Source organism: Anticarsia gemmatalis, chromosome 7 (assembly GCF_050436995.1).
Source record: "Anticarsia gemmatalis isolate Benzon Research Colony breed Stoneville strain chromosome 7, ilAntGemm2 primary, whole genome shotgun sequence".
NCBI lineage: Eukaryota > Metazoa > Arthropoda > Insecta > Lepidoptera > Erebidae > Anticarsia > Anticarsia gemmatalis.
The window spans coordinates 7,976,053-7,991,779 of NC_134751.1; the positions used below are offsets into that span (position 1 = coordinate 7,976,053).

General features: G+C 34.0%; 1 protein-coding gene across 2 annotated transcripts; it reads left to right on the forward strand.

Annotated features, from left to right (window-relative positions):
• Positions 1-491: 491 nt before the first annotated feature.
• mei-P26 (E3 ubiquitin-protein ligase meiotic P26) lies at positions 492-15,431 on the forward strand. Of its 2 annotated transcripts, none has more exons than XM_076116860.1 (9): positions 492-743; positions 4,635-4,808; positions 4,901-5,045; positions 5,137-6,532; positions 6,609-6,889; positions 7,187-7,375; positions 7,494-7,662; positions 7,848-8,080; positions 8,193-15,431. In XM_076116860.1, the coding sequence occupies exons 2-9, from the start codon at positions 4,696-4,698 to the stop codon at positions 8,295-8,297; spliced, it is 2,631 nt and encodes an 876-aa protein (XP_075972975.1). In that variant the 5' UTR covers positions 492-743; positions 4,635-4,695; the 3' UTR covers positions 8,298-15,431. The 2 variants fall into 2 exon arrangements, with proteins under 2 accessions (XP_075972975.1, XP_075972976.1); XM_076116861.1 differs by having other exon boundaries at positions 6,612-6,889.
• Positions 15,432-15,727: the final 296 nt, after the last annotated feature.

Sequence of the window (15,727 nt, forward strand, 5' to 3'; positions counted from 1 at the left end):
CAAATGGAAATAAAATGAAATTAGAAAAATCCATCTGGATCTAAGGGTTATTTTACTACTCTATCCTATCGGGAGTAAATTAAGTAAGGAGAAGCAATCGCTTGGATCGCTAGTTGATTTGGTTGATTCAAAGGACTTCCATGGATGGATATGAAACAAAGACTAAAATAAAAACGCGTACCTGGTGAATTAGTGACATTAGAAGGATTTTATCGATATAGATATACATTCATTCGTCGTGCATGTTTACGTGATGTTCAGTATTACTTTTTATCAATTTCAATAACAATAATTTACTACCTATTCAAATGGCTCTTAGAAGTAGTAGTAAATTATGTGAGTGTATTTAATTGTAATTATTGAAAGAAATTGTGCGTTACAATGTCAACTGAACAATTAAATTTATATATTTTGAATTCAACTGTGTTTTAGGTATACCTACTTTACCTACCGATAGAATTTAATTTTGGTAGAGGTTGGCAATACTCGAGGCCACAGACAGCGCAACCAACTACGCAGAAAATCAATACACCGTGATGTATTCGCCTTTTTAAAATGAGAACGTGACAAAACATTAATTTAATTCATCGAAGAAACCACTTTTATTTAAAAAAATATCTGTTGAGACTTGATGCTCATTTTTTATTTATTTACAAAGTGATGAGTATTCTCATAGTTACGGCGTGGTAGAACTTTCTGCGCGTAGATTATCAGCTTTTCCTTCAAATTATAAACTGTTAAAGGTTAGTAAATCATTTTATAATTTATAAGACTAATTTAAAACAACTAATTGTGAAAATTTTGCACCATATTTGGTAAAAAATGTAATACACTGTTACGGAATATCGACCTTCGCCATTGTCTGCATGGTGCATTGCGTTTATTGTACGATATGTAAGTAGGTACATAGTATATATTATGAAGCCATTTTGACGATATTATTTTAATTATTTCACCGTCTGTCTCAGTGCGATTATATTGGTGTCCTTTATTCAATGCAGTACTTATATTGATCGGAACCAATTCTGTCGTGGTCCTAGATTTCTATAAATTCAGCATCAATCGGCTCTTGTCTATCAACACCTTACAGATAAACCTGTCGGCGCGAATTTATTAGGTTATATTTTGATTAAACCAAATGTTCAAAGATAAAATTTTTACACCTCTATCTCTTTGTGATCTAGAGGGAGATGTGTGGAACCTAAGTTCACTCATTTGTTTTGTACAAGAATGTAATTTGCCTATAACATAATGTATCTAGGTATATGATATTTAATTTAGTACATATATTATAGTGTAGCTGAATGTAACTTATCCATTGACAGTTGCTGTTCATTGTTGGTCATGATTTTTTTTTTACCAAAATCTATCTTAAATTTTCAGTGTATGTAACTACTGCCTATATATCTTAATATGCCGTAGATACATTTGTTTTATTTTATTTTAAGAGTTCTTACAACTCAGCTACTTCAACATCATACTTTGTACTTTCAAATAAAAACACAATACTGTACTCCTACTAATAAATGAAAATAAAAAAATCAAAATTTAAGAAAAATGTTAAACTCAGACTTAACATTGTTACATAACATTTTAAACAAATGTAATCCTGACTAACCACTTTTGCTATTCAAGTATGTGTTGTTTGAAGTAATAAAGTAATTATCATATTCTGTAATAGCCATGAAAGGAAACAATCGTTTTAAAAAGGTCTTGAGTGTCACTATGTCTTTGATAATCTACTCCTTTGCTTGTAAGGCAATGTTCAGCTAATATTTCAATAAAACTGATCACGAGAATTTTACATAGCTTCTGATTTAAGACCTTTTGTTTATGGGTGCTATTTTCTTACTCCAAACATTTTGATCAAAATAAAACTGTCTTAATGTGAGAAGTTATGGAGCTCTCTCTTTGTTATAAATTGTTGTCTATATAATTATTCTACTGAGACTAGCACCAACATATAAAAATTATATTATCATTTCTCTAGTAGAACTCAAAAGCCAGGACTGCCATCAAACCAACCAACAATATAAACAAGTTTGTTTAAGTAATCACAAATAAATTGCTGCTAAGGGCTCAAGGCCCAATTTAATGAATTCTGCTTTACCAAAGAAACAGTTGTCTGCTAAGCTTATTAACTTTGACTAGATTGTAATTCATTCACATCATTATCTTTCATTAACACCATTATCTAATATTTGATGTTTAGTTGTCCAACTGTGTAGCACGGCAACAGCTGTCCAATGTGTCAACAAGGGACAGGATAGTCACAGGTCAGTTATTAGGCTATAATAATATATGGCTTGTTAACATATTGTTAGAAATTTTCATATTTTAAGAGAGCAGATCCCTCCCAGATTAACAAAATTATAATAAGTAGCTCATCTCTCAAATTTGCATCATTCTATTGTAATAAAATAGATAGGTACATGTTGTCAGTCATTGTTTTTTTTAAACTTTCATTGTGTTATTAATAATCACCCTGTGATATATACAACACTAATATCATATAACATACATACATAAAGTCACATCATCCCAAAGGGGTTGGCAGAAACCAGCTTCATTTACAAGTTTACTATCCGTATGTTCTGATTTAAGATGTTATTTTATTATATCTACTTCGACTTGACAATGTCTTCAATTAGATATCTAATAGATAATGTGACAGTTAATCTTATAGCAGCCTGAATTTGCAACACTTCTCCATTCAGTTGTCTAAATATAATTTATACCATCACATTTTCTGTACAATTTGATCTTTGTGTAGGTATTATCAGCTATTCTAATAGCAATAATATTTATATTACAGCATATAGGACAATTATGAAACAGAAAAAACCCTTTAAACTAAACTAGGTAGGTAGGACTACATGAGGTGGTCCTATTATCCAATATTCAGCCAGAAATGGAAAATGGGCCAGGCATGGTGTTTCTTAAATGTACTTTTAAAAATCTGCTATTTAAACAAAAAACATAATATGAGAAAATCAACACCTTGTTATAATTTTTCAAGTACCTGTGATGGCTAATTTGAAGTCATTTGTGGTAGCACGATTCAGTAACACATCCCAAATAATAATAAGCTAAGTAAACACTTGTGGTCATGGTACTTGAAAAATTGTAACAAGATGTGCATTGTTAATTTTTTTTTCAATGCCTATAATTTGCCACCATCTACCACCATGTCTTGGCCCATCTTCCGTCTTCTGAACCTGTACAGTGTCTTTGTAAAATCTACTGTATAATTTTATTTATCTGCAGTGTTATGTAATAACTGTAACATGAGCTGGTTGTTTTTGCAGCACATTGTGATACTTGTTTCTGTATTGAGATTCATATTAGGTTGAAGTGACTTTATCTACCTCTTAGATCTACCTCTATTATTGTAATTTTTCATTTGTATCTAGTGCCATATAGGCTTTAAAAATATATCGACTTAAAATTTTTTGTATGTGCGGCAAACCTACATCGGACTTTCAAAAATGTATTATATTGTAGTGTCGACTTACGCAAAATACACGTTTTAGTGCTCCTCATTTAGCAGTGGTCATACAAGATCAAGTTAACTGTCAAGACAGCAATTACTAAGCGGCGTCATGCGTAAAAGAGCCATACACAGTCAAATTCAATGGACTTCACAGTCCTGCACTGACTTAACATTAAACACTTGGATGAAATACAATTTGTATAGCCAGCGTAATTATAATTCTTTGTGTTTAGTATGACGAATTATAATAGGAATAAGGTAGATAGGTACCTACTTTTTACCAGAAAATGTAGTTTAAACAATCTAGTTATTATGTCAACAAAATGGTCGTTTTACAGAAGCTACTAAGTTTTTTAGTGGGCAAATATTTATCTACTGTATTTGGTTTTGTTCCTAAGTGACCTCTAATCGTTCGGGGTGTCTGGCCTCCGCCCTGTTATTACGCTAAAATCCCGAAGGCTTTGAGCCGAATAAAACAAAATGTTGCTACATGTAATTTTTATTTTTAACTCTGGTTTCTATGTATAGGTTTTAAGATAGATAGGTACATTAAATATAAGTTTGGTCAAAATTATTTAGCTGCAACATCACCTATTTTTTTGTATCGCTTAATCTTACTTTAACGAAATCCTATGTCGTTCGAAAATGTGTGAGATTGTTCACGGGACGGGCAACAGCGGTCTCTTTTTAACACCCTTTTTTATTATCATTGTCTTATTAAAGCCGAGCTTTATAAATAAATTATGCGTACCAGTTTTCAGCCGCTTAAGGGTCAAAATGGTTAAAAATGTTGACAAAACTTACATACACCTCTGCAATGAAATCGTCTCTATTTAAAACAGTTATTTGTTAAATATCACAGATGTCTACTATAAACCACGAATGCTTAAGACTTTATCGGTCGCTACTTTTGCTTTCATGCCGCTAAATCAATGCTCATGCAATTGATGAGGATCCGGAGTGTCCCGGTGTCAAACATATTGCATGATTGTTATTTATCCACATGACGGGCGGAACTGCGTGGGTTTTATAGTATCATCAAATTTATTAGGGCTTAATCTCTATCGGCAAGAGGTTGGCTCTATTATATTTAGATAGTTACGGATAAATTTTGAAGTATTTATAATTTTAATTGTTACAGATTCTTGTTGCGTAAGGTCAAGGAATATTTTCATTATACACCAACATAATTGTAAGTTAAAATGGAAGAAATGAACGGGGATCTTTATGGGGGTGGCTTAGTTAGTCTTGGCGATGAGGGCTCTCTGGAGTCAACTGATAATGGAAAACAGGAGCAAAATTGTACTATTTGCGAGTAAGTAAACATAATTATTATGTAATACATATATTATGTCACTCTTACGCGGGCAGAAAATAGTACATAACTCTTTGCTTGATACGTTTCAGCAATAAGCTGTGCAGTCCTCGAGTATTGTCTTGCCTTCATGTGTTTTGTGAAGCTTGCATTGACAAGTTAATGGTTAATGAAGCTGGCGATTCTCTTAAATTCGATTTGGCCGTAGAATGCCCGATATGCAAACAAGAAACTAAGGTAAGTTTAAATCGTACTTAAGCTTTTCTTGCAGTTTTTATTCATTAAAACTATTTCAAAAATGTCTATATCGAAATATCTCTGTTCTCAGATACCTGGAGGTGGTGCTGCATCCCTTCCTTCCGACTATGTGCTTACCAACATACTCGATGTCTCTTCTATGGATCAGTCTGTTGTTTGCACTTGTTGCAAGAGTAAGGAACCTGCTGTTGCAAGATGCACCGATTGCTCTCATTTTTTATGTTCCAACTGCAATTCTGCTCATGAATTCATGAGATGCTTCGAAAATCACAGAGTAGTACCGTTTGATGCTCTGAGGTCCTCCAAGGAAAAAGCTGCAGTGCATAAACCGATATTTTGCGCTCGACACGCAGGAGAAAGCCTCAAGTTTTATTGTTGCGAATGTGAAGTTGGTGCTTGCACCGAATGTCTCACTGTCGACCACAAAGTCGGTGAACATCGTTGTGAAAGGATTGTCGATGTTGAGCCTAATCTACGGGCTGAATTACGAAATTTTATTGTTGAAGCCAATGCTCGAGCGGCCACGGCCGGTAGTGCGTCTGCCAGACTTGATGATGCTCTGGGTGACCTGCAACGTCAGCGAGATGAAGCCGAAGGCGTAATTAACGAAGCTTTTCACGCTTATAAAGCTGCTCTTGAGCGATGCCGTGAAAAGGCTCTCGAAGAACTCGAACGTTTGCACAAAGAAAGGGAGCTCAAGGTGATGGATCTTTTCGACCGGGTCGATAAAACCGTTCAACGTATTGATTGCGCTTGCAAGTTTGCGGCTAGACTTCTTCGTCGCGGTGACGGTACTGAAATCGTGATGCTGAAAAAGACTGTGGCCTCACAGTTTGCTCGTTTACTAGAAGGTGCACCAGAATTCGACGTTGATTACTCTTTGGAATTCGTTACCAAGATGGATAAATTTGAATCCATATCCGAAGAAACGTTTGGAACATTCCGTACCGAAGCTACTCGTGCAGAAGAAAGGAAACGTGCCAGTGAATCTTCTGCAATTGTTTCTGTAACTTCAAACTCTCATTCTCCCGCCGTGTCGGTGACTAACGCGCCAGTATTTGATGATTACCCATTAGCTGGCGTTCGCCGTGTTACTGGAGTGACTGGAGTCGGCTCTATGGTAGGAGTGCCCGGTGTTGGTGGAGTGCCAGCTATCGGTGTTCCAGGAGTTGGCGCTGTCCCCGGAGTGGGAGTTACTAATACGAGCGTCCTTCCTGGCGGCGTGAATATTAATAATGTGCCGGGAGTTGGCGGCGTTACTGGAGTTGGGGGGGTGCCTGCATTACCATCTATGGTGGAATACAATTTGCAGCAGTTGGCTAGTATTGCTGAAAAAGAAGTGCCACCACCGCCACATGCATCCCCGGCTCCATCGTTCACGCTTGCCGAGTTATTGGCTGGAGATCTAAACTCACCTCAAGCATATAACAACTTGCAAGCACTCGCAAAGCTGGGGTTGAATACTGGTAAGGTTTAGCCAATAAAAAAATTATATTAATATTTTATTATGGGATATGTTTGTTATCATGATATTTTTTTCAGAAGTCAATGGCTTTGGTGGAGTTGGTGGCGTTGGAGGAATAGGTGGCGTAGGACCTCGCGGTGTGTCTCCTGGTAGACCTTTATTGACTGCCGCTGAAGAAGCTGCCCTTGTGCCTCCGCCGGCTCCACTCGTGCGTGCTACTAAGGCTACCCCGATGCATATTAGATTTAAATTCGGTCAACTGGGAAGTGGCAAGGGACAATTCAACTCCCCTCATGGATTCTGTCTTGGAAATGATGAAGACATTATTGTCGCTGATACGAACAATCATCGCATCACGGTAAGAACATTATGAGAATAAACAGTCACTAATAATGAATGATTTCTTACTTTTTATTACTAACACTTGAATCTGTCAAATAGGGTTAGCGAAAAAAAGATTGATTGGATTGTTTTTATATTTTTTGATATAAAATATTATCTGTTTATTCAATTTTTTACTCATCCATTTAAGTGATAGAGGTCCAAACAAGTGATGATGGTTAGTGTAGTACAGGAAATTATTGGATGTGTTAGGATTCTTACATTCTTACGTTCTAGAATACACATACAATGACATACATGTATCCTCTTACAGGTGTTTGATAAGTCTGGAACTTATAAATTCAACTTTGGCATTGCCGGTAAAGAAGAAGGGCAATTGTGGTATCCGCGCAAGGTGGCGGTTGTTCGTGCCACCGGAAAATTTGTGGTCTGCGACCGCGGCAACGAGCGATCTCGCATGCAAATATTTACTAAGAATGGACATTTTCTGAAAAAGATTGCTGTAAGTATATAATGCTAACCTGTTAGGTCGTAAAGGGCGGCTATATCCCTAGGCCATCCTTTGCAAATAGCATGTTGGTATTAGTATATTTAATATTTAATTATTCATAAAATTTTAGGTCCGATTCATCGATATCGTCGCCGGGTTAGCAGTGACCGCTGAAGGCTTAATCGTCGCAGTGGATAGTGTGACACCCACCGTATTTATCTTGTCCGAAGAGGGCGACCTCATGAGCTGGTTCGATTGCAGTGAATGCATGAGGGAGCCGTCTGACATAGCGATCAGTGGTAAGTTAAGATATTGATTAATTTGACCAAATAATTAAAAAATGCAATAAATAACGTTATATAATAAAAGATTGTATGCTATGGGGCATAGAGCTTATAACACATCCTGCACAACTCAGTTGCAAAAATAAAATTTAGCAGAGAGCATATTTTGTCAGTACAATAAAAAGCGATCTCGTTTTCAGGCAAGGAGTTTTACGTTTGCGATTTCAAAGGGCACTGCGTAGTAGTGTTCGACGACGAAGGACGCTTCCTGCGCCGCATCGGTTGCGAGAACGTGACGAACTTTCCCAACGGCATCGACGTGTCGGACGCGGGCGACGTGCTCATCGGAGACTCGCACGGCAACAAGTTCCACGTCGCCGTGTTCTCGCGCGACGGGGTGCTCGTCACAGAGTTCGAGTGTCCCTATGTGAAGGTACGCAGTCGACGTGTGTTACTTCGTACTATTTTCACTTACCTCGCGTGATGTGCTGAAAACAAAATATAGATGACTCCTTTCAAAATTCATATTGTTTTTATTATTACAGGTGTCCCGCTGCTGCGGCTTGAAGATTACATCTGAAGGATATATTGTCACTCTGGCTAAGAATAATCATCATGTTCTAGTCCTCAACACCCTTTATATTGTCTGAGGAGTAACTCGATGGCTGTAAGTCTGCATACTACAAGATCTCACATTTATTCCCTATATTTTATATTAATTGCTGTTTTTACAAAGCTTAACATTTTTTGCTAAACCAGTATTTGACTACTTATTTCGTTATTTTGTGTTAAATTTCATATTAGTCTGATATTTTAACATTTTGTCCATAAACAGTGAACTAATAGTGGTCCTATTCTTGGTATGCTTCGTGATTTTTTTTTGTTTTATGGCATTCTAGAATTTAGTGATGCACTATATTTTTATTCACTGCTATGGACAGACTTAAGTCATTATTATTTCCAAAGTACTGAATACTTGTGTATTGTTTGGGTTTTATTCATCTGTCATTATTATTTTATATTGCATTTAGTTCTAGTAATGGAAAATCCAAAGGTTAGTATTTAATATTCAACTACTATATTCGTTTTAGTCCAATTTGTATACCATTTTTGTTATATTTGGTTATATTTGGTTGGAGGATTAGTTTCGGATTTGTTTTATTTCTTCTGACTATAATATGTATTAAATAATAATGTTACGCAATCTGTCAAAACAATGCGTAGACTTTAGTGTTGATATATGTGTGTTAGGCTTGAACACGATGTATTGTAAATATAGTCAAACTCATGAATACATCCGGAACATCTAACTTCCTGCCAAAGGAATATCATAACCAAATCTAACTAAAGAAATCCCATCGACAGGACTCGTGTATTTTTGTTTCTAAATTTTAGCAGCTGGTAAGGTTCCTAGTTCGAGTGAAGTTAAAACATGTCAATTAGGGGACTGCGTGAGAGTGTCGCCTCAAATAAAACGTTAATTTGTTCAAATGTTAGCCCGATATACGTACGTCTTTATACTATGATTGAATTTATTTGGTGTCTTTAATTAGCTTGAAAGAGAACAAATGTGAACGCACAATTGAGTTATGCGAAAAGTATAAAACGAAATTGAATATTGTCATGACCAAAGGAGGCGACACTATAATAACGTGCCATCTAGTTTAGGTTAATCTCGTATACAATATTATATATTGTCCGTTAAAATATATTTACCATTTACAGAATTCTTGTGTCTATACAAAATGTTTTTCGTGTACTCTTGTTTTGAGAGCCTATTACATATTTGAAAGATTTTTCATGAATAAGCATTACAATATACATTGTTAAGATTTCGTTTATTATAAGTAAATGTCTTAATGATGGAACTTGTAATGCTATGTTATTAGACAACCGCTGTAACTTTGCAATAATTTTGTACAACTTACATATATGTAATTTGGATAGTTAAAAATTGATGTAGAAAAAGAGTTTATCTGGCATTTTCTTGTATATAGCGAGCTTTTTGAATCATTCTAATGCAAGCTTTAATTTTTCTAAGAGCACTAATAATATTGTTGAAATAGTTATCACTTACGCATGGTTACATTAGATTGCCCTATGATAGAAATTGATTATTCCAACTTAAGACAAATGACTTTGAAACCATTGCAGTATTTGCTTACTTGTTATGTACATGAATTTGCCATCATAAAATATTTCTACTTATAATAATATGTTCAATGAGTATATACAGTTCGCCAAATTATATATTTTTATAACTATCCACATTTATATTCAAAATTGAGAATTCATAGTTTTTAGATAGTAGGTACAAATGCGGTTTATGAAAGCGATACCATATTTAGATATAATCACTATATACAGCATATTACTATAGTCCCTTGTTAGATTTCCTAAAACTAGTGTGTGGAAAGTGGGACATGTGACGTGAAATATAATTCTTATTAATATGGTATCACAATTATTATTGTAATACAGAAGTAATGGTCAGATACAATCTTGCATACAATAACAAAAACCTGTCAGGGATCCGTGGTCTTCCAATTATAATTAGGCACCTTGAACGAATTATCCTAAAAAGTTATTAACAAAAATCATTGTGTGCAATAAATAGTAACACTCATTTGCACTTTGCGTGCGATACTTTTCTGTGTTACTTGGGTTTAGTAGATAAAGGACTTATTCGCAAAATGACTTGCAGTCGTTTTTGGGCCTATTCGTGAGATACCCTATTCGTAAAACACCCTTTTCGTGAAATACCATGTTCGTAAAATACTCTATTCGTAAAATACCCTATTCGTGAAATATCCTATTCGTGAAATACCCTATTCGCGAAATACCCTATTCGTAAAATTCCCTATTCCCGAACATGAAACATAATTTCAGGATGTAGGCATAATCCATAGTCTAAGTATGTATAAAGAGTAAATATTTAAAGAAATGGAATACATAATCATATTTATTATTTATTAAAAAGGTCAAAAATATCAAAATATGAATGATAATCAAAAACCTACTGCTTTTCCTCTATTTTAACAATAATTAAATAAAATCACAATAATAACAAGAAAGAAGAAGTTATTTTAAGAATAACATAATTTAAAAAAATAAAAATAGGCAACTGGTAAAAAGAGGTCATTTCGCGAATAGGTCTTTTTAAGAATAGGTCATTTTGCGAATTAGTCTTTATAAGAATAAGCCATTTTGCGAATAGGTCTTTTTAAGAATAGGTCATTTTGCGAATTAGCCTTTATAAGAATAAGCCATTGGACGATTAGGTCCTCTTTTTAGGGGTAAGGCGTTTTGCGAATAAGTCCTTTATCTACTAAACCGTTACTTGTACAATATGCAATAAGTAGTGAAACAATATTAGAATAATATGATACATTTTCTTCACTGTTACGATAAACAAGAATATCTTAATTGGGATGTGAAGATGTTACGTTGTACATGACCATTATTTTGTTTTACACAAACACTTCGGAAATAGTACTTAACCAGACCACCTAAAATTAAGTGTGATATTTTACCAATATTGTTAATGTCAGTTTTATATGCTCTCTAATTTTTTTTTGTGGTTACATTTGTTTACAAATTTAAATAATTTTAAATTCCCAAATTCCAAACAAAGTCGTGCATCTCATTAAATATACACCCTCATGTTACTAAATTATTAAAGTAATTATAAAAGTAAATAAATAATTAGATGATAGTCAGGCACTCTCTTCGTATTGCTGAGCCATATAATTTATACTGATTAATAAAATCACCATTATTGAAGAGTAACATGTATAAGTATGTGTACTTAATTAGAAATAGGTATTTATTTTATGTATTTGTTGTGTATTGGAACAGTTTTACAATATTCGATACGCAAAATTAGATGTGATATGAGCAATAATAGAGAGACATAATGAACCAACATTTTAAGACTTACATGACTCAATATTTTGAAAGACACGAGCGAGGGCCGCGACGTGGGGTTGATGCAGCAACGTCGGTCTTTGTAAGCCAGTGATATGTTGAATTTTGACATTTTAGTCTGAATCCTCTATTGATTAGTGAGTAACTTTTGGGTTTATTTTTCATATTGTTTTTAAGTTATTTGTTTCAGGATTTTTGTCCCAATAGTATTAGGGAATTTTATTTTCTTTATTTTAACTAGTTTAAAATGAGTCTACATACCCTCGCGGACGAGCAGGTGTGATTAATACTCTGATTTTGTCGTTTTATTGTTTTGTTTAATTATATGTTCCGGGCCTATATTATATAAATAGTATTTTTGGCCAGTGTGTTTAGGCCTTTAGATTTACGAATTTTTACTGCCAAATTATTTTCTTACGATATTTGTGCATGCACATAGTAATTATTTTATTGTATAATATTTGTAAAAATTAGTTATTAGTTGTTGCCAATTTTTTTGTTTTATTATAATATTCAGGGTTTTAATATTATGATGTTCAATTTTAATTCGTTGTCATTGATCAAAATTATTGTGTGTTAGTGAAGTAAAATTAACCGAAATAGAACTTATTATTGCCCCAAAGGGAGCGTTTGACGCTATTAATAATATTGCTTTAGGGTTGCATAAAATTATTAAAAAGTGGTGTGATAAGTTTTGGATAATTTTACAAATTATACTATTTTATGTGTGAATTCCAATATTTAAAATTCAAAGTCAAAACATTTCATTACAACATCCGTTAATATTATTCAATGACGAACATTTTATAGTTTTGTTTCTAAACTATTTTCAAAAGTATTATCTCGTCAATGATCTACCCCCCTTTAATATTAATTTTGGTGATATCGACACTTTCCTGTTTTCTTGCCATGTATTTTATGTAGGGATCAGCGTAGAAATGTTTAGTAGGTACTAGTATTTTTCAATTGATATACACACATACAGTATCACAAGTTTGCCTATATGGTGGTGTTGTTTAGAGATGTTTATTAGTGGTTGGCGCGGGCCGCGGCGGTTATTCGCCGCGTCTGCTTGGCTGTATAATTTGCCGTAGCGAGTAAGCACTATGTCATGGATGAATGGCAGTCAAATGGTATCTATTGTCCATTGACATTACTTGATAATAATTGTATCATTAGAGTACATTACAGTAGCCTTTCTCGGGAATCTTAAAAGTTACCTATATACACTTTAAAGCAATTTTGGTAAAGATATTTCTCTTGAATCTATATTCCCTTATGTATCCAGCAATAAATTACTTCAGTAGTTGTGTAGTATCACTTTATATGGCACTGAAAATTGCAGGTTTCCTTGGTATTATTAGTAAGCTCGTAATGTGGATTGCGCGGTGTCGAAGAAGGGAGGGTTGTCAAGGACATTTGCATACTTGGTGCCAAGTAATGTGATAGAAGTAGGGTTCGCAGCGCACAAGGTGAGCTCTAATGTTACCCTCCCTATTGGAGGTGGGCGTATTGCCTATTAGTGGCACCAAGCACAGCTCGATGGTCTCGGTGGAGGGTTGTGGCGTAATAATTCAATTCCTGTTGAACTATGAACCGTGGGTGGGATAACATAATTTCTATTATATCTGACATTTATTTCGAAATGATTCCAATGAATACTTGAAAGACGGCATGCTCAAACGATTTAATTTAATTAACCTTCACCCACTGTACCGATATAATCTCCACTGTTCTAAAACAACATAAATAATAATAAGGTTGTGAGCTCTATTCCCGTTGGAATCTTAAGCCACATGTGTGCTTGTGCAATAAATATCACAGTTTGGATCTAGGCTTTTAAATTATTATAGATTATATACATTGTTGAGCTGATTATAAAAATTTAATATATTATTATACCTTTTAATATTGTTAAAGAATTCTAATTGCATTCCACATCTTAGAGTGAACGAATTTGAGATGACCGTTTTCAGTCTACATTATACAAATTATTTTTTTTTTACAATTGTAGGATTATTAGCAGTTGCCAATGTTTTCCTTTAGTCAGTAAAAGTACAAATATTTTAATATACAATCTTGGTATTTACGTATTGTAGTGATCTTATTTTTTGATTCTATAACTATAAGCATAATTTTTTCTCTTAAGCGGCCATTCAGATATTTCTTCATCTCACAAATTATTCAGTAAACAACAAAACATATCATACCGAATCAATTTAGTTTACATAGAAATTGTCTGCAACTCCCGTGATTTTATTCTCATGATTGGTTTAGATGTTATTCAAATGGCTATTTCTTTTATTTTCAATGTAGATTTAAGTATATTCTAAGTTACACTGTCTTATGTTCTTGTCATTTTATGTTGAAATGTGAAATTTATTGTATAATAGTTAGTGTGAAAGGTGCAAGTTCCAAATGCATATTTTAATTTTGATCCAAAGATTCATTAATTCCTTATAATTTAATTATTTAATTCTCATTTTGCGGAAATGACATTTGTGGAGTATGCATTGGTATTTGATACTAGGAGTAACATGAATTATTCTGTAGAGTTGGTGCAGCCGAGCAAACCTCTACTAATATTCTCTTAAGAATATATTGCTCAATAATTTAATTCTGTTAAAGTATTTTAAACCTAGATGTAGTCCACTGTGTGTTTAGTATGATGTGGACTCCAGACACGAAATTATATCTAACAGACAATACCCTCCGTAAACATTTGAAAATGTAAATGTTAAAGTTTTATTAGATGTAGTTGTTTGCCTTCATGGCGGCTTGCCGCAGAGTGCAAGCTGCAAGGGGCGCCAGCAGCATCAGCACATGGGATTGCCGATGGCTCTGAAACCATTATACTATACTGCTAGTTGTAAAGTAGCACAACACAGCTTTGTCCGCATAGGTCCAGTTTTATCCGACATATCTTTCTCATAAAATATGTTCCATAAATATAAAAGTTATGGCAGTTTATATAATGTCTTCAGTATACCTTGTGTGATGGTGTTGACTGTAATTGTACTTTTTAGCCCCACAGTCAACGAAAATTGTTATGTAATCCATACAGGAGTCTCTGCTGCATTGTGCCTAGATCTTAGAAGTTAATGGTATCAAGGTAGAGTTAATCTCAAATATTTTGGCTCTTTGAATATTCCATGATATTATTTTTGTTTTTCATGAAAATGTATTTACATTATATACATACATACACCTAGTAATATTGTATACAATATGAATATACATTGCGTGGTTTGTAACTTGATGTTTAATTATTTTATTGTAAAGTTAAGATGCCCAACTGGTTCTCTGTCCACGCCTATGAAGATGTGGAGGAATTGAGCGTATTCATTAATTAAAACCTATATTCAGCGTTACTGATGAATAGTTGATGTTTACTTGTGGACAGAAGTAGATTTTTTGTTACAACTGGTTGCACATCTTACTTTGACCAAATTCTTTTATTGCTGAAGTTACTTGAAAATTTGAATGATTGCCATTCCGCACTCTTTCTTTTAACTTTTTTTAATGGCAAGTACAGATTTTCACGTGACCTTAGCGATTTATTAATAATTATAAGTTTATTAACGTGAACTGTGGCCAGGATAACAGCAGAGCAGTGTAATTCAGAGCCTGCCTAAAATATATTTTTGTCATGATTTTATTTAGGTATATACATGTTATTATTCACATATTACAGTTTTCTCAATATTAGCTTGTATTTTAATTAAGAAATAATCATATTTAACATTGCCAGGTGATCAGCAACCTGCACTTTAATATTTTTGGAAACTATTGAACTTAAATTGTACTGACTTTATAAATATATTTACTTCAATAAAGATTTTCCATGCCACTAAAAAGAGTTTATTAATCTAAATTGTTGCCCTCTGCTCAAACCAGGTGATAAAACTATCAGCTGTGGCCTCGAACCATACTCTGTAACTCTGTCTTCAATATAATTTCAATGGCACATAAAAAAAATCAGAGTAGAACAAAATGGAAGGGATACTCATCACAGCTTCAATTTGCGTACCTATATAACTATCGACTGCCAACGAAATGTGAGCTTTAGTCTATAGCTCCAGTTCAGAGACAAGCTCGATCAAATAAGCAATCTATAAATAGTACAGATGAGCCACCTGCAGTACCCCAAAAT